Raw genomic sequence first — 26092 nt, 5'->3', positions numbered from 1 at the left:
AGGCTCTTAAGCACAATATACTCATGCCCTCTGCATGGATCAATACATCTGTTAGTTCCATGTTCTCATGGTCTTCACTTTGGTTTAAATGTGAAGTACCTTCTGCTTATTTATGAAAAAATGCACATAAGTCATCTCTGTTCCTCCTCCTTCTTCATGAAAAAACTCACTCTTAAAGATTTTCCATCATCCACATCTCTCCCTTTAAATATGGAGAGAACTACTTCCGTCTCCTTCCACATTTCCTCTGTTGATACTGGGATTCAGTGCAAGGTTAAACTATGACATCTTCCCTGTTGATGGGCAATGAGGATGGGATGACAACATCTTCTTGTTCTTTGTATTATTCCCGCGTATTGTGGGGTCCGCAATTTTGTATTTCGCCTGCCACAACACCTGGTCTGCAGCATCTTGCATGTCTGCATCTCAAGCATTATTTTAGGTTCGATGCATAATGATGACATTGAAATCTTAGCCAACTTGTTGCAGAGTCTGATGCCTACCCTTATCTTTTCTCATCCAGGCTTGGGACTGGCAATGATGGTGTGGATGGGATGATAACATGGGAGCAGATATTCCCCTTCCTCTTTCAGAGAAGATAATGGGAAGAAAAATCCTTCTACCAGGACAACTGTTGCCTTATTGAAGGATCATGGCCCTGGGTAGCAGCTCCCTGAGATACAGTGCACATTCTTCCTGAAAAATAAAAATAAAGGTAGAATAGGGGAGTGGAATCTTGTAACCAATGTTTTTCAGCCTTGCAGCTAGTTCCAAATTATGCTGATGGCATTATTTGGGGCATTTCTTCCCTAAAATAAAGACTCCAAAGGGTGTGCTGGAAAAGCTTCTGCAAGACAACCACTGTTGTCTTTTAAATCCCTTTTAATTCTGCCCCACCTATCCAACAACAACAAAGCTTTGCCATTTGAGGACCCCCTAAGGTCAAATAAAAATGATAACAACAGCAGCAATTTTCCTTGGCATTAAACAAATGACAAATAGGATAGGAAAGATAGAAATAGATGAAAAGAATTAATAGAGATAGTTTAAGGCTTTTTAGTTCAGAAAAACAATTTCAACTTTTTCAGAGCTAGGAATGGAATTCTGACATTTCTGGAAACATAAGGTTTATGCCACATAATTCTCAAGATAATGCATATCATTCTCTTTGGTTTATGTTATACCTTTGGCTTGTATTATACTTTTCCCTTTCCCTTTTTATAATGACAGATTTAAAATGAATTTGGTTTTCTATGCCGTTTTAATGATATCTGTTTGATGTTTTGCAAAACCAGAAAGTTAAAAATTTATATGGCCTCAAGCAGCCATAAACTGCATTTCTTCCTAAGCTTCATAACAACAACATTGTTTATCTTTTTTAATGTATAATCATTGTGTTTTTATATTCATGTTAATTGTAGCTGAGATAGCTCATCAGCAAGAGGTGGTGAAAGAAATTATTCAGAAGTCTTTACCATGACTAGTGGTATTCGCTTTGTGCAAGTTGATGGCTTCTAGATGTGTGGAATTATAACTCCCATGAACTCTATTGACTACACAAAATAGGAATTATGGGATAAGGTGTCCAACACATATGGAATTCATCTGCTTGGAGAAGACTCTAATATCATTTTAGTGTGCTTACTTGATATAACTTGTATTCTCAGTTTTCAGCCATTTCTTAAAAATAAAGTGAATCATTAAAACATACAATTAGATAGAATCTGGTGGAGGAAATTAGTAGAATACTTCTGACTTTGAAATGGACCAGATTGTTTTCTGATAATTAGCAAATAGCTTGTTCATTGCAAAGCCAGTTTGAATTTGCTTCTGCTCTTATCCATAGGTGTCTGCATACTCTAGATGCCTTTCAAACTGAGTCAACTTTGGGTTGGACATCCCCAGGTTTAGTCATAATGGCAATTTTGTCAGCAAACCAGAACCCTATAGTGGAACTGGATATAAACTGCTTAAATAAAATATGGAAAAGATGGTTTACTTTCCTCTCATAAAGGATACTGTATATATGTGACATGGCTTAGTAAGCCCCTTTGCAGAAAATAATTGAGGATACTATGCATATATGACATGGCTTAGTACAGGAGTGTCAAACTGCCGGCCTACAGGCCAGATGCGTCATGCTGAAACCGTGCCAACCCCATTGGAAAAAAAGTCACGATATGTCGCTACATGTCATGTGACATTGTAAGTTTGACACCCCTGGCTTAGTATGTCCCACCACAGGACATAATTTAGATAATGTGTGCGCTTTTCTTTCCTTAAACCAGGCGAGCATAATGGAAATCAGCTGCTTTGATTCCTTTAAAACAGGGGTATCAATGCCAGCCCGCGGGCCGAATGCATCATAGCGAAACTGCGCCCACCCCGTGGCTGGCAATGGCAAAAAAGTCACGATACGTCACGACACATCACGTGATGTTGCAAGTTTGACACCACTACTTTAAAACATCTCCTTATGTCCTTAAGAAATGGCTCTAATAGAAGGAATATTAACTCTACTCAAGGCCAGGAAGATGTTGATTTATATTTCAAAAATGTCTTCCCTACATTCTTTTACCCACTAATCATAATCAGACATTCAATATGCAGGAATCTCAAAGGCAATTTATTATAGTTATTGACTAGATACACTCAGATAAAAATAATAAAGAATCTTGTGTCACTTTAAAAACTAACATATTTATTATAACATTAGTTTCGATGGTCTAGGACAGGCATGTCAAACTGGCAGCCCACGGGCCGGATGCATCATGCTAAAACCACACTCACCCCATTGCCGACAATGGGGAAAAAGTTGCAATACATCATGTGACATCACGTGATGTTGTGAGTTTGACATGCCTGGTCTAGGAGCTTGAGGCAAGTGGTCCTGAAATGGAAGGAGAAACATTCACTAAGATTTAAACATTTATTTTTAACTACATGTTTGTATTACTGGCCTCCAAGACATTCAGGCAGTATCCATTGCTTTCTCCTCTTTTCACTAAATCTTCACACCATCCCTTATGGATGGATCTGAAGTCAATGAATAGTGCTGTAGTTGGGGAAATCTGATTCTTTCCAATATTAGCCCAACATTCTCATTACTTCACAATTGACTCTGCAAAACTGACTCTCTGCAAAACTATTGCAACAGCAGTGTCATTGTTGAAAGTCTTAGATGCAGCTGGCCTCTGAACTGAAAGAAAATGGTTGCATTAGTAATTACTGATTATCTTCAGCAACACATAGTGCCAGCTTTATTTGTTGTACAAATATTGCTCATTTAAACTAGCTCCCTTCAGTTTTGATTGAAAAGTTCCTATACTTTTGTTGCAATGCCATTCTCTTGTTTTGGTTTTCCCTTCAATTGTTGAAACATGAAATAATTCTTCATACTAATCAACAGATCAACCTATTTTGTCCTATGCACTGATCCAATAAAAAATTGAGGAGGGCGGGGGGGGGTTAGACATGTCAGAAAGGATATTGAATTCATTTCTGCAGGCCCAGTTCAGAAAGCTACTGAATAGCAAGGGATGATTTGCACTGTGAACTACCTCTGATCAAGACAGTGTCCTCTTTCAGTCAGTTCTTTTCATGATTCACACCGGAGCAAGAAAGATTCATTGAAAATATTGATACAGTATTTAGCTACAGTGAAAAGGCACAAACTCATATTGGTGTCTGGGAATTATTAGGAAAGGAGTCAAAATTAATTTTGCCAGATGAATATGATGGAATACAAGACAGGGAGGTAGGAAATAGTTTTCTATCTCATAATCTTTGAATGTGAGTCCATCCAAGAAAGCTAAATAGTGTGAGTTTCAGCCAGATGTATGAAAATAGTTTTTCACACAATGTATAGTTATGGAATTCTTTAACAGAAAAAGTAATGGTGGCAATCAACTTAGATGGCTTTCAGACGAATTAAACAAATTTTAGAAATAAGTATATCACAAAGCCTTGTATTATTTCCTACATTGAAAGTTCACATTAAGGCTCAGAGTAATAATTTCTAGAGAGCATTAGAATTTGATTGGCAGCCATAGGAACAAAGGGCAAATAATTTGAAACACAGAAATCTACACACAGAAAGAAGAATTTTCAGACCACAACCACACTATACTGATGCCGAGCATGAACAGAAATGGGTACTAGGTTCATAACAATGTATTTTTTCTAATATAACTTGTAACAAACTATTAATGAATATTCTTTTCCTCCTTTTCTTTCTCAGAGACAAGGTGCTGGAGCAACAAATGGAAAAGGCAAGGCCTCTGATGAAAATGGTAAGAATAGTTGGATTATATTCCACTGCACTAGCTCTTGCAGAAGACCTAAACACAGAACTAATTGCCATCGGACACTAGTCAAACCACCTTCCCAGCAAATCTGCTTAAAACAGCAGGCTTTGTCAAAACTCCTCTCACAAATTAAAAAAAACAGTTAACTGGTTCTGAGTCATCGTTGCTTTAAAGACATCTTCAATTCTTGGTAGTCTTCTTTTTAAATATATAAATGATTCATAGAAGATGAAAATTTTGCTTGCACAATCTAAAGATGTGACATGTGGTTTTTAGAATTTGATTTTGCCTTTTTAGCATTCCATTTCTTTCTCCATGTATCTTCATTTATTTTGCCTTCTTTCATACACGCTGGAGATCTATTACATGCATGTTCCAAAGAGGCTTTGGCCTGTCCTATTTCCTGAATTATGAAGCAGTTGTGATGGGGCAAAAGTGCACCTAAATAACTCTTCCTCTGTGTTATCCAGAAAGTCCTGTTCCGCAAGTTTAGGCATCACATGTGTGATTCTGAGGACAGAATTATCTTCATGGAGATGGCTCTCGCATTCCATTGCTTCTGTAAGCATGTTAAACAGCAGGTTGCTGTGAAAAAAAGTGGCACAGATGGCCAGCTGGAAAACATGGCTTCAGCCGTGTTTGCCTGTGAATCCTTTTTATTCTCGTGAAGATCAAAGGATTTCTAGTCAAATCATGTTGCCTTTTCCTATCAGAGGATTTGGAGGGCTGCAAGCATGGCTTACGTTTGGGGAAACTGAACTCAGTGTGGAAGTATCAGTTCTTCTGGTCCATCTATGATTGGTTAGAAATATTCCTATTCATACTGTTGGCGCAGGCTGGAGTGAGTGAAGGCATTCTAGAAAAATGACACTCACAGCCACACTTGCTCTTTTGGCAGAAAAGAGGGTGATGGTGTCCAAGTAAGAGCTGAACTAGTAGAATTTCTTTTCCTACAATAGAGTAGCTGACTTCAAGTTTGTAGCTGAGTGTCAGTGTAGGACAAGGAATTATGGGAAGGCTGTATGTGTGCGCAAGAGGCGGAAAACTATGGATTTGTTAATCTGTTCAAATGGAAAGGGAATGTTATCCTGATCTACTGCCATCCTTGGATCCATTCACCCCTCCACCACCAGCAGCAGTCAGATTTACCACCAGCACGGCCATGCATCCCCAGATCCACCAATGGTAGCAAAGCAAACAGGTTACCGTCCCAAACTTTCTTCCATCCACTTTTATTCAGTAGTAATTTATCATTCTGTGATCACCAAGAATGTTTTTCCTTGGCAGGCTTTTTTCTAGGGACGAGCAAGGAAATGTGGGATTTTTTTCTGTCTGCCCCCCCTCTCCCTGTGCAGGTTTTATACACATCTTGGGGCTTTCCTAAGTCTTCTAAAAGTGCTCTGATATGTCAATGGTGCTGTTCTGGTTATATATGAAAGCACATTCATCTTTAGCATTGGGGAAAAAAAATAGAATCATGGTATCAGATGCTGTGCATCATATTCTTGGTGTATTCATACATCTTTCTGGATAATGCACTGTAGAGGTTTGCTATCTAAAGGGTGAATAATATGGTGCTTTGAAAGCATAATCCTGCAGTTTTTAAGCCTGCAGTAAACTGCAGTAAATCCTATCCCTGTCAGATACCCAAGTCAAGTTGTCTCTTGCTTCTCATGTGCCATATGCAGCAACATTTTGCTTGCTGACTCAGATGTAAAATAAATAAACCAGAGCCGATTTGGTTTGTGTCAGGTGAATCAATGAGCAAGTTAGCTAGCTCAGGGTTGTGATAGCAGTTGCCTTTTTGAGGACATCCTTTTGTTGTTGTTGTTGTTGTTGTTATAACTGTTTTTAGTAGGAAATAGTCTCAGCTCATTGCCTGGGTGGGTTCTCCTTGTACAATTGGTACCAGAAGATGAAGGGCAGGTGTGTGGGGAGCAAAAGGGTATCCAAATAACAATTGATTGCCCTTCCTTTTTAAATCTCTGCCTGATAGTCAGCTGTACTGTTCCTACCTAGAAGAAAGTCTCTTGCTGTTTCCAACATGCACTGGAGAAGAGCATGGGGTACAATGAAGGATTTTTCAATTTAAACAGTATGCCCAAAATAATATCTCAAGTGTAACATTTTTTGTACTGAGATCTGCTATAGTTAAATCTCTCATTAGATCTGTCAGAGAAGGCATACTGCAGGTACCATTGGCTAGGGGCTTGTATTTGGTGGGTCCCAGGAGATGTGCCTTCTCTGCTGTGATGTCCACCTTATGGAACATCCTCTTCCCTCAAAAAGAAACAGTAAATCAGCTCCACCTTTTTTGATATTTTGAAAAGGCTTGTTATATTATCAGGCCTGGGACTGCTAGGAACTGGAGATTTACATAGATAGCTCTATTATTGAGGGGGGCATTTTTATCCTCCCTTCACCTAAGGTTTGTTTTTTTGGTTTAGAGGATAGTTATTGTGTTGGTCATTACCTTTAAAGCCCTATATGCTCAGGGCCAGGCTATTTGCGAGACCGCCTACTACCTCATAGTTCCCTACGTCCGGTTAGATCCCACAGGCTGGGCCTCCTTCAGGCCCCGTCGGCCAAGCAGTGCCATTTGGCGGGGCTGCGGAGGAGGGCCTTCTCTATGATGGTGCCCACGCTTTGGAACCAGCTCTCCCCGGAGATTAGGACCGCTCTCACCCTGTTGGTCTTCCGTAAGCTACTTAAGACCTGGCTTTTCCGTCAGGCCTGGGGTTTATAAAACCTGACCCCTGGATGACTGTCTTTGCATTGTTTGTTTTGTTATGTTTTATGTGTTTTTTATTGTTAGCCGCCCAGAGTCCTTCGGGAGTGGGGCGGCTTATAAATTTTAAAAATAAAAATAAATAAATAAAATATGTTTTTTTAATATTTTTATCTGTTTTTATGTTAGCTGTTTTATCTCATTGTTGTACACTGCACAGAGTTGCTATTTGTGCAATTGATGTACATTTGATTAATAAAGAAATAAACAAATAAATAGCCATCCAAAATTTCTCCCTTTCCTCTGTCAAAGCTATGCAGAAAGTTGTCCATTTTTAAAAGAGAACAGTCTACCCTAACCTAGTAGTTATTAGCTGCACTGAAATCTGCAGCAATAGTGTGTGCTCCTGTCCACAATTCCAGTTGTCTTGTTCTGCAATAGTCAGAATAAGAATGTTCAACCAAACAGGGCCAGAACCACTGCATAATGGTAGCCCCACATAAGTTAGTTAAATATCTCACAGAAATATTTTGGTTGATGATTCTGAATGACACTGAGAGGATTAGCAGATGGATGGTTTCTTCCTCCCATCCTCTTCTCCTCGATTCATGCCTTCAAGTAATTTGTCCATCTTCTGAGATAAACCAGAAATACTGCCTTCCATTAAAACTGTGCAAACTGTTATCTTGATCATTAGTTTGAAGTCTACGTTTTATGCAGAAGCTAGCAAGTAGATATTCTGCATTTCTTCCCCAATTAGCTGACTAACCAGAATTTTCATCTCCTGTAATTGGGATTGGTGGGGGGAGTTGTACAAAAGAGCGTGCATCGCTGAACTGAAGAAGTGGAAAATATTGCACATGTGGAGACCATACTATAGGTAGGCAATCTGTATGGACATTGGGTTCAAAGGGTTTCACTTGGTGCATGGTGCATTTTACAGTGGCGTTGGAGTGTTTCCTCTAGAGTTTTGTGAGTGCCCTAAAGGCTGCTTCTTTTCCATTTCAGGAGATTGATATTGAAGTATTCTAGGGTCTCTTCATGTCTTCAGCTCTACAGTAAGGCAGTTATAACTAACGTTGAGTTTATGAGCATCTGTTGTTTTTTTTTAAAGGGCATCATTTTGCATTTTGAGATTGAGTCATTAAAAATGCACAGAGTTGGTTTTACTTGCTTAATAAGACTGGGTGATTTGCTTTTTTGTACTATAAAACACAACCATGAAATACAATGTTCTTAAATATTAAATATTCATTCCATGACAATGAAAAGATAAAAAGGCACCTTTTGGCAATACCTAATAGTTCTTTTGATTGGGCAGGTGTACTTGCTGGAGAATCAGCCTTTCTAGGGCAGATAACCAAAATATTCCAAACTTCAGCATCTTGGCAGATAGAGTTGGCCATGTGCTTGGTGTTCTTTTTTTCACAGAAAATAACTGCAACCCAAGGAAGGGGACATACTCCACAACTCCTGATCTTTATGTCTGGACAAGCATCTTTTAAAATTTCTCTAAGTTGTCATAAGCATATTTTCCATTGCTCAGCACTTCCTATCAGTCACCTGCTTTCACACCAGCCTCTATGCCTCTTACATAATTTAAAAAGGATTGCCATACAAACAGTCTCACATATTTTATAAGTGGAAAACTGCATCAAAACCAATGAAGTGCGGCTTGCCAGTTCATTTATTCTACAAAGCTTATAAAATTGTAATCCTGAATTACTAACCCCTCTCCTCTCCTTTTCTTTTTCTTTTAAAAAAGGGATGTGATCTATTTAGCCAAGAAAATTCCTTTTAAATAGCTATTTGTTTAGATAATTATAAAATTAATGCATGATAAGTCATAATTTTCACAGCTTTCTAATGATTTGCCTAACAGGAAAGTAATGTAGATCCATATTGAATGGTGCAGAAAAATGAAAATGTTAAAGCCTTTTATATAAAAAAAATTCTCCCCATACTTCTGCTATCTTAATATCAAATGTTGATTGAAAGGCAAACTGTATTGCGGAGACTTAAAAACACTCTACTGTGTGTAGAATTGTCTCATCTATGCTACAGCATATAAATGTAAAGATCTAGAGCAGTGTTGCTTTTATGATCCCCACAGTTTACCAGATTAGTTCATGAAAACTGTGGCTTCCCTTGAACCAATAGAAATTATGCAGGCTTTGTGTCATAGAAGAGACTTGAACATGCAGGTTAGGATTTACTTTTCAAGGATAAATTAAGAAGTGACATCAGTACACATTTATAACTGCCAGCAACACTCCCCGTCACTTCTGGCATAACGAGGAAAGCTGTGGTATTGATAGGTCATTTAGGTGAGATGGGCAGTGTAGAATTTTAATAAATAACTGTACAGTTACATCACCCTGAATGAATCTGCTGTATTTTTCCTCCTGTTGAAATCAGTGTGAGGAAAAAGAGCTTATTTAAAAATGAACCATTACAATGGAAAGTTATGATAGCTGTCCATTAAGACTGTTGGAATTCAACTTTGAAAATGGCAGATGTGTTATTTTGGTTCTTGCCATTCTTTTCTTCTGGGAAATAAATGTCAGGTTTGGATATCATTTTTGTACACATAATTTTTGGTATTTACAAAGAATAGAATAGAATAGAATAGAATAGAATAGAATAGAATAGAATAGAGCTGGAAGGGACCTTGGAGGTCTTCTAGTCCAGCCCCCTGCTAAAGCAGGAGAATCTATACCGGCTCAGACCGGTGAATGCCTAGTCTCTTCTTAAAAATCTTCAGTAATGGAGCACCCACAATTTCTGGTGGCAAGCTGTTCCACTGGTTGATTGTCCTCACTATTGGGAAGTTTCTCCTTAATTCCAGGTTGCTTCTCTCTTTGATCAGTTTCCAACCATTGTTTCTCGTCCTTCCCTCTGATGCTTTGGTGAACAACCTGGCCCCCTCTGCCTTATGGCAACCCTTCAGATACTAGAACACTACTATCATGTCTCCCCTATTTCTTCTTTTCTTTAGACTAGCCAAACCCAAGTCCCGTAGCCATTCTTTGTATGTTTTAGTCTCCAGGCTTGATCATCTTAGTTGCTCTTCTCTGATTTTTTTTCCAAATTCTCAACATCTTTTTTGTGATATGATGGCCAAAATTGGCTGCAGTATTCCAGATGTGGTCTTACTAGGCTTTTAAAAAGAGGTACTAATACTTTGCGTGATCTTGATTCTATGCCTCTGTTTATATAACCCAGGATTGTATTAGCTTTTTTGGTTGCTGCTGCACACTGCTGGCTCATAGTCAAGTGACCGTCCACTAGGACTCCAAGGTCCCCCTCACAGTTACTGTTTTTAAGCCAGGTCTCACCCAATCTGTATTTGTACCTTTGGTTTTCCCTGCCTAAATGTAAGACCCTGCTTTTCTCCACATTGAAACTCATTTTGTTGGATAGGGCCCATTGTTCAAGTTTGTCAAGATCTTTTTGGATCCTGAGTTTGTTTTCTAGGGTATTGGCTACTCCTGTCAGTTTGGTGTCATCTGCAAATTTGATGAGTTCCCCTTCAATTCCCTCGTCTAAATCATTTATGAAGATATTGAAGAGTACTGGGCTTAAGACCGGACCTTGTGGTATCCCACTGCTTATTTCTCTCCCTGTGGATGTAGTGCCATTGAGGACTATTCATTAAGTATGGTTTGTCAGCCAGCTATAGATCCATCTGGTGTTGTTGTTGTCTATTCCACCTTTTTCTAGCTTACCAAGGAGTGGGTTGTAGTCTACTTTGTCAAATTCCTTACTGAAATCTAAGTATACTATGTCCACTGTGTTTTGCTGGTCTACTAGTTTAGTCACTTTATCAAAGAATGAGATAAGATTGGTTTGGCATGATCTGTTTTTAACAAACCCGTGCTGGCTACTAGTTATGATTTTATTTGCTTCTAGTTGTTCGCAGATCTGTTTTTTGATTATCTTTTCTAGAATCTTCCCAGGTATTGATGTTAAACTGATTTAATTGTCCTTGATTTTTGTTGCAAGTCTTTGTTCGTTCTGAGCCTATGCTGTCCTGACTTCATCTTTGCATGTTCTGGTTGTCTGTTGATAATCGGCCTTCGTTATGTGCCCCTCTTTCCATTTTTTGTATTTGTCCTTTTTGTCTTTCAATGTGCTCTGTGTTTCTCAGAGCTGGTTTTATGTTGCCATAGAATGAAATATTCACTGTAACTGGCAATGACATTGGATGGGTACATTTCACTCTGAGATCTTCCTCTGTGTGTGTATGTGTCTATGTGTGCCTGCTTTCTTCAGCTTTGAAATAACTTGCAACTATCTTGTTCTGAGAAGTCTGTGAAATCAGACCACCAGATTCAGACATTTTGGGGCAAATTTTGGCAGCATGAATCTAGAACACTATCAACATAAATTGTTATCAGAGGGAGGCAAGCTCTTTTTCAAAAATACAGCAAAATCAAGCCTATCCTCTTTGTTCTCTACAGGTTGTCTTTGACTTACGACCATTAGTTAAGCAACTGTTCAAAATTACGACAGTGCTAAGCGAATGACTTAATAATTGACCTCACAACCTTTGTTCCATCCCCATGGTGACATGATCCAAATTTGGACACTTGGCAACCAACTGTATTTATAATGGTTGTAGCATCTCAGAATCATGTGAGCACCATTTTGTGAGGCTTTCAGCAAACAATGTCAGTGGGGGAACCCAGATTTGTTTAGCAATCACACAATTGACTTAACAACCAAGCATGACTGACTTAACAATCCTCTTGCTTAGCAACAGAAGTTCAGTCCCAATTGTGGTCATAAGCTGAGGACTATCTGCATTCTGTTTGTTGTACTGGCTTTTTCCATAGTCGAAGCTGATGAATCAGATGCTGTCTGTGCAGAATGCAAATTCCTATGCTTTGTTCTATTTCAGTTTGTATATATGCACATACATATGCACACCAAAGCTGATTGAAAATGTTTTCTCAGACAAATTATAGAGTAAAAGATACTGTGTGTGTCACAGCAGAAGGCAGCACCTAGTCACATCTTGGCTGATCAAACAGGGTTAGACTTGATTCATATTTAAATGGAGACTCCTGGGAAAAGTCAGAATCATAGGCTAGATTGAAATCTTGAAAAGCAATCCAACAAAAGCAGAGGCAAAATGTATGTGTATTGTTGCCAAGACAAGATAGATGTGTCCACATAGTCACTAGGAATCCAGGTTGACTGAAGGGAGAGTTTATTTTTATCAGTTGTAATTTTTGTCTACTTTTCAACATCCATGCCAAATGTATTGTAAAATGGGTTATAAGGTATCTACGGTTGTTACCAAATCCAATCAACTCACGTTGTTTCACTATTGTAGCTGCCATCTTTGTATGTGCTGAAGTTCAAGAAGTATTCCTAGATGTAGTCCTATATTTTTAGATGGAGTGCACGTCCATTCAAAGTTGGCTGAAGTTTGGTTCCTGAGTTTAGCATGCTCCATATCTGATAACAATTTAAATAAACTTTAAGGTGGTCATTGAATACATCTTTCTGAAAACAACAGATGGTTCACTAATTTGCTGGTAAATATTACCAAAATAAATATAAAATATCCCACCACCACCATACACGCAGCATCTTTTGAATGCATGAGATTTGGATAATATATTGGTGTATTGAAACTGCACATCAGATAAAAGTTTATTCAAGTATCTTTCCTCAAGCCTGAGCATGATCCACAGCTGGGTAAACTAATGCACAGAAATAACAGGATCCTCTGGGCTTCTGTGCCACTTGCAAGACAGGTTGCGTACAGTAAAGAACTTGGTCATGGCTTCAACTTGCACATCTGCCATAACTCAGGCCAAAACCAGAAGATGAGATGATTCCATCAATCCCCAGCCTTCCCCTTTTCCATTAATAATTTGTAGCAGCAGTTTTGCTGCTTATAAGCTTCCAGTGAGTGCATGTGAGTGTAAGGTCTTCCTTTGCATATTTATCTTTTCAGTGGCTTTCCATGCTTGGATTTTATCTCAAGTAAAGCCTCATGAGGGAGAATTCCTCCTATTGAACTTTTTCCAAACATGTAAGTGCTACTGACATAGCTAAGGGAAACTCCTGTCCTTTTTTTAAAAAAGCAAATTAATCAATCTGAGGGAACTTGGGGAAATCAGCCATCCAATTTCTCTGCTCAGAAACTTGGGACAGAATGTTGAAAGGCAGCTGATGGCTGTCTTCCAGTCTTGGGGGCTGGAAGAAGGCAAGAACGTGGAAACCCAGCAGAAAATAAAAGATGTTGCGAGATCATATTTGTGCTGTGATCAGATGCAAATGAGGATATAGTCAGTGCCACAATACCACTGATACACTTCTAAAAATCATCATTCCAAATCATCATTAGAGACAGTCTATAAGGTGTAGCAAAATAGTGTTCCCGTAGTGTAGGATTATATTCTTGTCTTACAGTATACTACCAGTTTTCTGCTCTTTATGCAATCTGTGAACTTTATAAAGCCCAGATATTCTCTTTCTAGTCATAGTGAAATGTATGGGGAAAGAAACAGAAAATCTTTAAAACTTTAACCTGTTGATAATGTAAGATGTTAATGATTATAATCTGGAAGCTTTTTGTGTTTCTATTGTGAACAGCTAGCATAATACATTTAGCTTGATGCTCCAAAATTACCATGTAATTTGCCATAATTGGAAAACTCCACTTGAAAGAGTGACAGAATTTAGAACAGCAGAAGACTCATAAATTAGAAGCAAATATGTGTCTATTGTTGCTTATATTATTTTGAAGAAATTTCCTGCAGTCCACACTGCAATCTACTCAATAGGGAGAAAACATTTAAGTTCAGTTAACATCTAAGTTTAGTTACTTTCATCATTCTAAATACCAACAGCAAAACAGTAGCTAGAAAATATACTTTTCCTGTATATTGTATTATGTATTGGTCATATTCATATTTTGTCCTTCCTTTAAAATGTTTACATTACACAATTGTTTTACCCACCACACCCAGGCAAAAGTTTACATATATTTTGAAATTAAGCAAAATTTGAGATTTATAATGTTACATTTTGAACATTTCAATGGTATCTCTGGCCTTCCAAGCCTATCCTCATGTGTTCCTCAACCTCCTAAGTAGAACTGGCCCTACAGCCAATCTTGAGCTTGTAGGATGCTCAACAAAATGTGAAGCTCGGTTTGCTCATCCATATCCAAGTAAATTAAATGGCAGCAGTTTGAAAACTTTTCAGATTAACAGCTTAATTGAAGTAATCACTGTAGAAAACCTGAGGGATATTAAGTTGTCCCTGTTGAGCATGCAGAGCTGTGTGCCTAGGAAAGGAAATCTCCATTAAGAAGTGCCTCCTCCAATCTGCATAGCTGTTGCAATAATCATGCCTGAGGTATGGCTGGCAGTGATATAGGTCAGGGCTGTCTCTCTCCTGGCATTTAAGCCATGGAGTTCTCTGCCAAGTAATCTAACTGAGCAGAAAAATGATTTTAAAGGCATACTCTTGCCTAATTACTTGAAAGTTATTCATTCTCTCTCCGATGCCTTTCTTTTGTTACTTCTGTGGTTTCATGAAAGCAAACAGTTACACTAATCTTTAAATTATGGATGGCAAACATGTAAATAAATGTAAAAGTATGCACACTTCCATAAATTCAGTTATAATTCAATTATATTCTTTAATTTCTTTCTCCTATCCATCATACCATTGATCGATCCACAGTATTGTTAGGACACATTGATATATCTGGACAGTTTGCACTTCCATAGTGAGAACCAACAACCTAGGACAGGGGTAGGCAACCTTGGCTCTTTTATGACTTGTGGACTTCAACTCCCAGAATTCTGGGAGTTGAAATCAACAAGTCATAAAAGAGCCAAGGTTGCCTACCCCTGACCTAGGACAACCCTTGAAGAAGTTTGCTGAATCTTAAAATATCCAGTTTTAGAAGGAAATATATTCAAAAATCTTTTTCCTTATCTAGAAATTCTTGAAAATAAATTCTGGTAATAACCACAAGCCTATAAAATGTTCTTCTATCTTTGATGTAAAGCTGATGTGACTCTTTCAGTCCTGACAATTCACTCCAAAGTTACCCATTGGATGCAAAGTTCAAACTACAGTGTTGTAGTGTTGAGATGGGAAATGTAGAAAACTAAAATATAACCCTTCAAATAGGATTAGCAAAATCAAAAATAGAAAGGAGGTAACATGCCTCCGCCTTCCCCTAAAATGGAAATCCCTGTTCAGATATATGATTCAGTCCCTTCCCTTTGCAAAGCATATATTTAATTCAGCAACAGCAATAGCACTTAGACATATATATATATATATATATATATATATATATATATATATATATATATATATATACTGCTTTGCAGTGCTTTACAGCCCTCTCTAAGTGGTTTACAGAGTCAGCATGTTGCCCCCAACAATCTGGGTCTTCATTTTACTGAACTCAGAAGGAGGGAAGGCTGAGTCAACCTTGAGCCAGTGAGAACTGAACTGCCAAACTGCTGGCAGACGGCAGTCAGCAGAATTAGCCTGCAGTACTGCATTCTAACCACCGTGCCACCACGGCTCTTTAAGACATCATCCTGTCCAAAAGCATTTAAGTGCAGACCTCAGCCATGTTACAGATAGTCTTCCATTTATGACCACAATTGGTTATTGAGCAAAGCAGTTTTTAGGTGAGGCTCTATGTGACTGTTCCAATTGCGCTTAAGTGGAGCTCTAGGGAGAGGGCCCAGGCACATTGACTGCAGATGGGCAGGGTCTGGGTGTTCCACCACATCCAGGAGGCCCAGGTCTTCTTCCTGCCCCATTGGGAAAAACAATCACGAGAATGATGGTGTTCACTAATAAAATCCCTTGGCATGCTGGAGGAATGGAGCTCAAATTTAGCGAAAACACTAAATTTTCACTTCATTCTGGAAGGTTATGAGTTGAGGATTACCTACATTATATTCAGCTTTAGCTCTGGTAAAAGAACAGAAATTTCTGCACTGAAAATGCAGGTATATAAAAGCAAATTTGTCTATTCATCCATTGACTTGTGTGAGAACAGGTGCAGCGTTGACTAGCTAAGAATATTGTTACTTTTGTTCACTTAAACTTTTCCAGGAAGATGAACTTTCAGAATTAATTATAGTGATATGTCAGTGCCTTTTCTTTTATTGCGCTAAATAATGCAGTCCAGTCACAGGAGATGATTTACAATTCATTATGTTTATAAGAAATAGAGTTTATTTGCAAAAGATTTTAATCAGATAAACCAGTAGGCTTTGTGCTTTAAGGTCTTCAAAGATCTGATTTTCCCTTTATAAAAGAAATGAAACACTGTACTCTGAAATATATAGTATTTTCTGAGAAAATTTATGAGGCAAAAGATTTTGGTTTTTTTTAAACTAACTGGTTCCTGACAGGTTTTAAATCTATGAATAAAAATAACTTGTGTGAATGTGAAAGATCAGTGAAGTTCGCCACATCACCAGCCATTCTATCAGCAAACCAATCTAAAAAAAAGTAATTTCCTTCCTCTGGTTTCATCATTTACAGATCCCTTGTGCATTAAACCTGAGCCTGGAATTTCCAAAGAGAAGTTTCAGTCAACCACTGCTCAGCTGCAACTAACCAGTAGCTGAGAATGCTAGACAATTGGCACCTGTCCTCCCTGCTTCAAACCAGCCACTCATGGAGTTTGCTCCCTGGTTCCAGGGCTCGGCAAAATAGGTTTCTCTTTTTTTTTTCAAAACAATTTTTATTAGTTTTCCATTTTATACCAACGCAGCTTAAGAACCCACATGGAAACGTGGTGATCCATTTTTTAAAAACAAACAATAACATAATAAATATATACCCATTATTTCTTAAAAATTTCCCTCTCTAAAATAGGTTTCTCTTAATATGATTCTTTTATCCTCAGGAAATCCTGACAATAGCAAGCAGCAACGCTTTGCCTCTCCAAGTTGGGCTAGGTGAAATGGAGTTGGAGATATCATGGTCGCCAACCTGCCCAATAAGAAAACAAATAATCCATCAGCCCAGGATGATGTCATTGGAATGTGGATGTCACCTGTAGCTGAAGTGCTCGAGAAGGAAGAACAATCTTTGTTTTCAGAACATGCTAGGGAAACAGAGTTGGGGGGAGGGGTCTCTACCTTTAGCATATACTGGAGATACTGGCACAGCACAATCTTTTGTCAAATTCCACCTGTCCAAAACCCTTGCTTCGTTACCAAAATTCTTAAGTTTCTTCATAAAAATTGGTAGTTTAAAACAAAGTAGATATCAGACTGCAGTGCCTTTTCTATTCTTTTGTTAGACCAAGAGAGAAAACATTAGGAATTACTTTATACCAAGCAAGAATATTTGACCATCTGACTGGAGAGGCTCTCCAAGTTTTCTCAACTGGTAGAGGAAAAGCCTTTAAAAGGGGAATGAGTTTCTTAAAATTATTTATCTTAAATATGGTAAGTTATTTATTTAGCTGGATTGTATTCAGTTTGGACAAAAGTTAGCACTCACTGAGTTTTAGAAGATTTGCTGCCATATGTGGTACAGGACATGGGAGAACTGTAAGCTAGATGACAACTTTAGCTTGTCAGAGCAGGATTAAAATTTGTCAGGACATTTTCCAGTCAAGAGCCTGCTGAATATATTAAACTTAAAGGTTAACAAAAGTTGACAATTGTTAACAATTCTTGAAAAATATTGTCTTCTCTAGTTCCTCCCGACAGCCAGTATATTTGATCCTTAATAGAAGTGGGGAGATTCACAGAAGATTCTGATAATCAAAGTTCAGCAGAGCACAAAGAGAAGGAAAGGTCAGAGACTGCAATAGGAAATTACACCAGTTTTTATCTGACCTTTTATTTCAAGTTTCAGTTAACCAATTCATTACTCCAGGCCACGCCACACATATATCCAGAGTGACAGAAGACCCTCACGTGTGCTCTTCTCATCTTAGCAGTATTTCTCAAATATTCAGGTGGATACCCGATAAAGCTGGGTAGCAGGTATAGCTATTCTATAGTTTGGGTAGGCTCTAGAACTGTCCTCACCAAACTATTACCTCCCGATGTGTTGAGACAGCAGAAACATCCAGGTCTCCTAATTGCACCAAAATGTGAATGGAAGCTCAGACCTGGAACAAACTCTAAATGTGCTCTAAAATGTGCTTCAGAATAAAACTTCAGCCTGCAGGGAGTTGGCAGCCCATACATACAGGTTTTTGGCAATAAAATAGATATGAAAAGAAGTTCCCTGAGGGAAATTGCAACACTAATGAGTGAAAGAAATATGGTGTGCTCTAAAACATGGACTTCCCAGCAAGCTGTCAACCGAGAGAGCCTGGCCAATCCGTTTTAGAGGAACATTTGACATGCTCATTCATCCCGGCTGAATGCAAAATGTTCATCTGACTCATGTGGTGAGTTGGTGGGGAGAACCTTTCAGAAAACATTATTCAGTATAAAAGCTATAGTATACACAGTATTAAGAGATTCTGGAAACCAGCTTGGCAAGAAATTGTTTCCATCTTTATCTACTGCTACCAAAACACTCATCAATGTGATGTCATTGTGACTGTGTTTAAAGGACTTGTATATTTCCAGGATCACTACAGCTGTAACAAATCTCTGTGTGATAGTTTAGAAAAATAGGTTTTCTCATCGGTACATCCATATCCCCGTGCTTCACTATTCGTCACAGGAGCAAACCAGCAAAAAATCATTTACATAGGATGTATTTATCTTCTATAAAACTACGGAAATGTTTAATTTTCATTGCAGTGCACTTCAGAACCAGTATTAATATTACATAAAAGTTGGATAGCAATGTAACAGGGAATGGTTTAAAAAGGGAGAGAGGAAGGAATTTAAGCTGCATTGAATTCTTTAGCCTATTTTATAGCTTTATTTTTCTTATTTAAATTGCTTGCTCTGACATGCCACCCCTCTCCCCAGTGTGCTAGATTTTAAGGCACATAATCCTTGTTACCCCAGGAAATTTCATATCTCAGTGTTCTAGGCAAGGAGGTAAAGAAAGGACAGATTATGCCATCATTGCTAGCAACAGAAAACATTCCTTTGGGAATTGAGAAATTCTACTTATCTCTCTAGTAATTTTCATACTGAATGCTTCCCTAGATTATTTCCCATAGAAACTAAGTTATAAATAATGTGGTGCAATTGGACTGAACAAATAAAAATTTGCCAATTACAATTCAAATACTTTAAACCTAATGTCAGATTAATCTGCACTTCTAATTGAGTGGGATTCCCTCCGCCCCCCGGCTCAATAGTCCCTATTCAATGAATTAAAAACTACAAAACCATATAGAGCAGGAATGTCAAACTGCCGGCCTGCAGGCCGGATGTGTCATCCGGAAACCGTGCCCATCCCATTGCCAGCAATGGCAAAACCGGCACGATACATTGTGCGATGTCACGTGACATCACGAGTTTGACATGTCTGATATAGAGCCATCAAGGTAAATAAAATGGCATAGAGGGGAAAACTAAGATTCATAAAAAGTCATTTGATTGGTACATTCAAAAGATTCTTCCACATTTTAAAAAATATCTAAAATTAATTTTTTTCTGCAAAAAAACCATGAATTTTTTCTCTACCTGTTATTTAAGTAAAAACATTTTTCACTGCAGTGGCCACCATTCCCTGAAAAGTTTCACATTAAAGGCCAGATATGGCTTGTAATTGTTAAGTTGTCCTAAAATTCATTGTGTTGGCAAAAATATGAGGTATTACAGAAAAGTAAAAAAAAAAAAATCACAGCTCAGTTTAGGAATCCATTTACAGGGATAGCCATCCTGAGAGGTAGCCATCCAAACCCTGTTGGAAGATGGCCAATGAAAAGAGTCCTCCACTATTCTAGACAGATTATTTGGTTGTTTGATGATAGTTTTTAACGGCTGTCTTGTGCTAATAATCAACTGCATCCCTTTTTGCCTAATGCAAGCCTATGCACTTCAACAGAGAATAGATCTGCTCGCCAATGCACTTGACAGCCTTTTATATCGGGGTCCCCAATCCCAGTCTGTGGACCAGCACTGGGCCACAGCATGCCAGAAACTGGGCCACGCAAACAGGCAAATCACCATCCACAGGATGCAGGCAGCATGAAAAAGCATGCCCCCTCCAGTCTGCCGAAAAGCATGTCTCCATAATCCCTGGTGCCCAAAAGTTTGGCGGCTGCTGTTTTAGATAGAATACTACTATAATATCTCCCATCAGCTTTCTCTTATGCAAGTTTACCAGTTCTTCTAACCATTCTCCATAGAGTTTCCAGGTTCTTGCCATTCTGTACAGTACTCCTTTATAAGGATGCATAATAGCACACAAGTAGAGCAAAGCTCTACTGGATCCCAGTTAATGCTTCTTTCCAGTTTGCTGTGAAGCCATTAATAATGTTCAGTGCTGTTATTCAACTAGATGCAAATCTACCTGACAACATACTTTCAATCCATCAATAACAGGGTAGAAAGTATACTAATGTAGCTAATTTACCCAAATGGCTTTCACAAATAATTGCATTAAATAAGTTTAAGGAAATGGGCATGCATAAATATGAAAATCATGTGCACAACATTTATTTGCAGAGTTTACCTTGCACCTCACATGGACTATTCTATTCTCTCATTGGCAAACTATAGTATATGAATAGAAACATAAAGATTTGAAACCTTCAGAAGTTTGAAGCCAAGATTGAAGACAGAAACCAGTCAAATATTCACAAATTCTCCACAATACGTCTGAAGTCTAGGGCACCCAAGAGTGAGTAACTCTTCAGAGGGGATGGAATGAGGCCAGGAATAAAAATGCATTCTCTTATTTCCATGATGAATCATTCTGAAACAGTTTGTTTCTAGAAAAGACAGATGATGTTTACTTTAGAGGCAAAGACTAAAAGTAATCATAAGTTTTTCAATACAATTTAGAATGAAGCAACTGAGATGGAGGGCAACAGGCTAGGAAACCTCTGAGGGAAGCAGTAAATTCTACCTGCCTTACTAACAGTGCAATCCGATTTGTGATTTTCAGAAGTAAATCCTATTCTATTTACTGGAGCTCACTGCCAAGAAAGTGTTTTATTGTAGGCTATTTTTTATTGAAACAATCATTTACTCTCATGGTATTAACTGTTGGCCAGTCTTATTACATTTGTGATTACATCAGACTTGTTCAAATCAGAAAAAAAATGTTACAAAAGCTCACAAATGTAAAAATTAAGAGCATTTTTTGAGAATACACAAAGTGTTGGTTTTAATGAAAGTATTATTTTATTATTGATTTTTCTTTCTCCCTTTCCATTAGTCACTGTGGCTTTTTTCTACACTGCCATAAGTCCTTTTTCCCCAATGATTTTATTGATTATGTTATACACATAACATTAGTAAATCTATATAGTATGATGTTGTTGTTGTTAATTGAGAAGTCGTGTCTGACCCATCGCGACCCCATGGACAACGTTCCTCCAGGTATTCTTGTCCTCTACCATCTTCTGGAGTCCATTTAAGTTCACACCTACTGCTTCAGTGACTCCATCCAGCCACCTCAATCTCTGTCATCCCCTTCTTCTATTGCCCTCATTCTGTCCCAGCATTAGGCCCTTCTCCAGTGAGTCCTTCCTTCTCATTAGGTGGCCAAAGTACTTGAGTTCAACTTCAGGATCTGGCCTTCTAAAGAGCAGTCGGGGTTGATCTCTTCTAGGACTGACTGGTTTGAACACCTTGCAGTCCAAGGGACTCGCAGGAGTCTTCTCCAGCACCATAGTTCAAAGGCCTCAATTCTTTGGCGCTCAGCCTTTCTTATGGTCCAACTTTCACATCCATACATTGCAACTGGGAAAACCATGGCCTTGACTATACGCACTTTTGTTGGCAGGGTGACGTCTCTGTTTTTTAGTATGCTGTCTAGATTTGCCATAGCTTTCCTCCCCAGGAGCAAACGTCTTTTAATTTCTTGGCTGCAGTTCCCATCTGAGGTGATCTTTGAGCCCAGGAAAATAAAATCTGTCACTACCTCCATTTCTTCCCCATCTATTTGCCAGGAATTGAGAGGGCCGGATGCCATGATTTTGGTTTTCTTAATGTTGAGTTTCAAGCCAACTGTTGCACTCTCCTTCTTCACCCGCATCAAGAGGCTCTTTAGTTCCTCTTCACTTTCTGCCATTAGAGTGGTATCATCTGCATATCTGCATAGTATAGAAATATATTAAAAATATTAAAGAATTAAAAAGTGCAGAAGAAAGAAAGGAATAAAGAAAAGACGAAATATCCCCCTTCATCCACAACAAGTACTGTTTAATCAACATTCTTATCACTATCACCTAAAGTAAAACTGTTAAGTCCTTGGCGGGAAGCAGACACGAGAAGCAGTTGAAGTTCTCAGTTTCCTTTATTCAACGTTCAGCTTACAAGTAGATGGCTTCAGCAGCTCCCCAAACCTCCCAGCTTCTTATATAGATGCTTCCCGGGTAAATGTGTTACTTTTCCCGCGCCAGCACCCGCGCATGCGCACGGCGCTGGCGACAGCCTGTCTGGTCCCAGGCAGCTTTGCACCTGCCCGGGACTGCCTGCAAACGCCCGTGCCGTTTGCAAGGCTCGGGACATAACACCCCTTTCCCCCGGGCTAAAACTACTACCAACATATAAACATTTATTTTATGCAGTGTTCTGCTTCTCAGTGCTTCTATCGTTACCTGGCTTTTGTTTAGCCAGCAATGTTATGTAATCCTCTAAGTATTTAGGAGACTTCTTTGCTCTCTGTGACCTTCTCAGCTCTGGGTTACTAGCATGAGTTCCCTGACTGGAGGGAGATGTGAGCCTGTTCTCCTTATTTTGCCTTGGTGCCTTCCAAGGACTGTGCCCCAATGCCTGGCCTGCTTGCTTGCCCACCGGGCTCGTCAGGCCAGGGCTTCTGTCACTTTGTGACCTGGTTGACCTGCCTAGCTGTAGACCCTCGGGCCCCTTGAAGTGATAGCCACTGCTGGGCGTCTCTGTTGAACCTCCTAGGTCCGTCCAAGACCTGTCAGGAGGCTGACCATTCCCTGAACCCCGTTCTGTGTCCGGGCTTGTGTGGGTTTCTGTACTTTCCCAAAACTCAGTTACTCCCTGATTTGGGCTAGAGGTGTTGTAGTCGGGACTTGGTTCCTCGACCACCTCCCTGTATGTTTGACCCCCTGTAGAATTTGGGGTAAGGTCAGGCCAATCTTGGGGATTGTGTGCCAGCTCTCTTGCGGGGAATGATTTGTTGGGATGCCCCCGGGTATCCTCGTGACTGGAGTGCTGTGTGATGTGTGTGGAAGGTGAGTATGCCCCCGGGGTGACTCCCTGGCTGGAGTAGGCGTGAGTGCCTGTTGTGTGGGTAAGCTCCATGAATTCCTTTTCGGAGCAATTGCGGAACCCTGGGATGGGCCGTTTGTGGCTCCATCAGTGGAGATGGGCAGCAGCTCATGCCCTTCCCTTTGCTCCAAAGGGTCCCCCTCCCCCCCTGGAAAAGACCCAGGAGTCTCATCTGAAAAGTCCCACCTAGGGCGGAGTTGGTCGATGTGCCGACGCAGGACACGACCGTTGTCCAGGGCAATCTCGTAGGAGAGAGGACCTGTGACCCTGGAAATAGAAGCGGGGACCCAGGTATGACCAGGCCCGTAATTGCGAGCCCAAACCGGGGCACCCACAAGTAGTTGTCTAGGTGCCCTAGGATGTGAGGTAGATGAAGGCAGTCTGTCCGGATGCAACCGGTCAAGTTTAGTAGTAAGTTGACGCCCCCAGCGAAGTTCAGCTGGGCTTCTCCCTGTAGAAGTGGACGGTGTGGTGCGATAAGAAAGGAGAAAGTCAGCCAACCTGTGATGCCAGTCCCCGTAGGTGAGTCTTTTCAAGGCGTCCTTTGTGATGCGCACCATACGTTCAGCCATACCATTGGTGGACAGGTGGAAGGGTGCAGACGTGGCATGACGAATCATGTTAGCCTGTAAGAAAGCTTGGAATTCGGAGGAAGTGAATTGAGGGCCGTTGTCAGACACGATGACATCTGGAAGCCCGTGTGCAGCAAAAATCCCCCTCAGTACCTGAATAGTCTTTGCAGTGGTGGTGGAAGAGACAGGTACAACCTCAAGCCATTTTGAATGGCTGTCAACAAGGACCAAGAAGAACTGGCCCTGAAAGGGCCCAGCGTAGTCAATGTGCACCCTAGACCATGGGGACTGCGTTTCCTCCCATTTATGCACGGGAGCTTGGGGCATCTCTGGGCGAGATCGTTGGCACAGGTGGCATGCATGCACCTGAGCCTCAATATCTTTATCTAAAACAGGCCACCACAAGTGGCTGCGTGCAAGAGCCTTCATACGAACAATGCCAGGATGACCCTCGTGGAGGGATTCTAAGACCCTAGTCCTCATTGAGGTGGGAATGACAACTCTGTTTCCCCAAAGCAGACAACCCTGAGAAAGGGACAACTCGTTTCTTTTGGACCAGAAACTCTGAAACTCAGGACTAGGGCAGTGCTCAGGCCAACCGGACAAAACCCAGGAACGGACACGTGAAAGTGTGTGATCTGTACCTGTTTCAGCGGCAACATCCCTGGCACAAAGAGGGAGCTCGGGCAAGGCTTGGATTGATAGAATGTTGACAGCTGGCGCAGGGTCAGCTTCTACTACTGGCAGAGGCAATCTACTGAGGCCATCAGCATGGCCCATTTCTTTCCCAGGCTTGTGGAGTAAAGAAAAATCATATGCAGACAAAAAAATAGACCACCTAAGCATTCTAGGGGAAATGATTTGGGGAGTCTGCTTACGTGTGGTAAACAGTCCCAGCAGAGGCTTATGGTCAGTAAAGACCGTGAAATGCCTGCCATAGAGAAAATCGTGGAATTTTTTAATTCCAGCGACAACAGCCAGAGCCTCCCTGTCTATCTGAGCGTAGTTGCGCTCAGCAGAAGACAATGTTCTGGAGTAATATGCAACAGGAACCTGAGTTCCATCAGACCTGAGGTGGCTCAGGACAGCTCCTACCCCGTAAGGGGACGCATCACATGCGATGCACACAGGAAGAGATTCGTTGAAATGTGCAAGTACACTGTTAGAAGTGAGCAAGGCCTTGACTTTGTTAAAGCAAGCCTCATGTGTATGTGACCACTGCCACACTGCTTGTTTGTCTAGTAGCCTGTGAAGAGGCTCAGCTACACTAGCTTTATGTGGAAGAAAAGAATTGTAGAAATTCAGGAGGCCCAGGAAGGCCTGAAGTTCGGCCTTGGACTTTGGCCTAGGTGCTTCTAAAATAGCTGTCAGTTTGGATTCAGCAGGGTGAATCCCAGCAGCATCAATTTTGAACCCCAGAAATTCAGTAGAAGGCACCCCAATCTTGCATTTGTCTTTTTTGAGCTTGAGGCCTGACTTCCTGAATCTTAACAGAACAGCCCTTAGCCTTTCAGCTAGAATGTGTGTGGAGTCTCATGCAATTAAGACATCATCAAAGTAGGGGCAAACCCCTGGTATACCCCATAGTGTGTTTTCCATTACGCTTTGGAAAATCCCAGGAGCGACATTCACTCCAAACTGCAGCCTTTTTACCTTAAAGGCTCCCCTGTGGGTCACAATAGTCTGAGCTATAGCAGCATCATCATCAACAGGCAGCTGTTGATACGCTTGAGCTAGGTCAAGCTTTGCAAAAACGCGCCCCCCCTTGAGGGAGGCCAGAATATGACTGACCACAGGAACAGGATAGGCATGTTGCTGCAATGCCTTATTCAGAGTGCATTTGTAGTCAGCACAAATGCGAATGTCCCCATTTGCCTTTAGAGGCGTGACAATGGGGGTCTCCCAAGGACTGGAATCAACAGGTTCTAGGATTCCCTGTTGAATCAGTTTGTCTAACTCAGTGTCAATTTTACTCTTTAAAGCAAAAGGGACCCTTCTTGCTTTAATTCTAATGGGAGTGACAGTGGGGTCTAGCTTTAAGGACACAGGGGGTCCTTTGAATGTGCCCAGCTGGGGGCTGAAAACATCTTCAAATTCTTTGCAGACTTCCTGTGGTCGAGTGTTTGTAAG

The 26092-nt window shown here is 40.2% G+C and overlaps 1 protein-coding gene across 1 annotated transcript in view; it reads left to right on the top strand.

Moving 5' to 3' along the window:
- The window catches only part of PCP4 (Purkinje cell protein 4), a 61270-nt gene that overhangs the window by 14828 nt on the left and 20350 nt on the right, over positions 1 to 26092 (top strand). The window contains exon 2 of the mRNA XM_039369324.1: positions 4241 to 4292. Coding sequence (XP_039225258.1) covers positions 4241 to 4292 — 52 coding nt within the window. The remainder of the gene's footprint in view (positions 1 to 4240; positions 4293 to 26092) is intronic.

This window comes from Crotalus tigris, unplaced genomic scaffold (genome assembly GCF_016545835.1).
Source record: "Crotalus tigris isolate CLP2741 ecotype Arizona unplaced genomic scaffold, ASM1654583v1 scf7180000017601.7605149639:7615979, whole genome shotgun sequence".
Lineage (NCBI taxonomy): Eukaryota > Metazoa > Chordata > Lepidosauria > Squamata > Viperidae > Crotalus > Crotalus tigris.
Note: the sequence above shows the minus strand (reverse complement) of the source record. Positions and strands in the feature narration are given on the sequence as shown.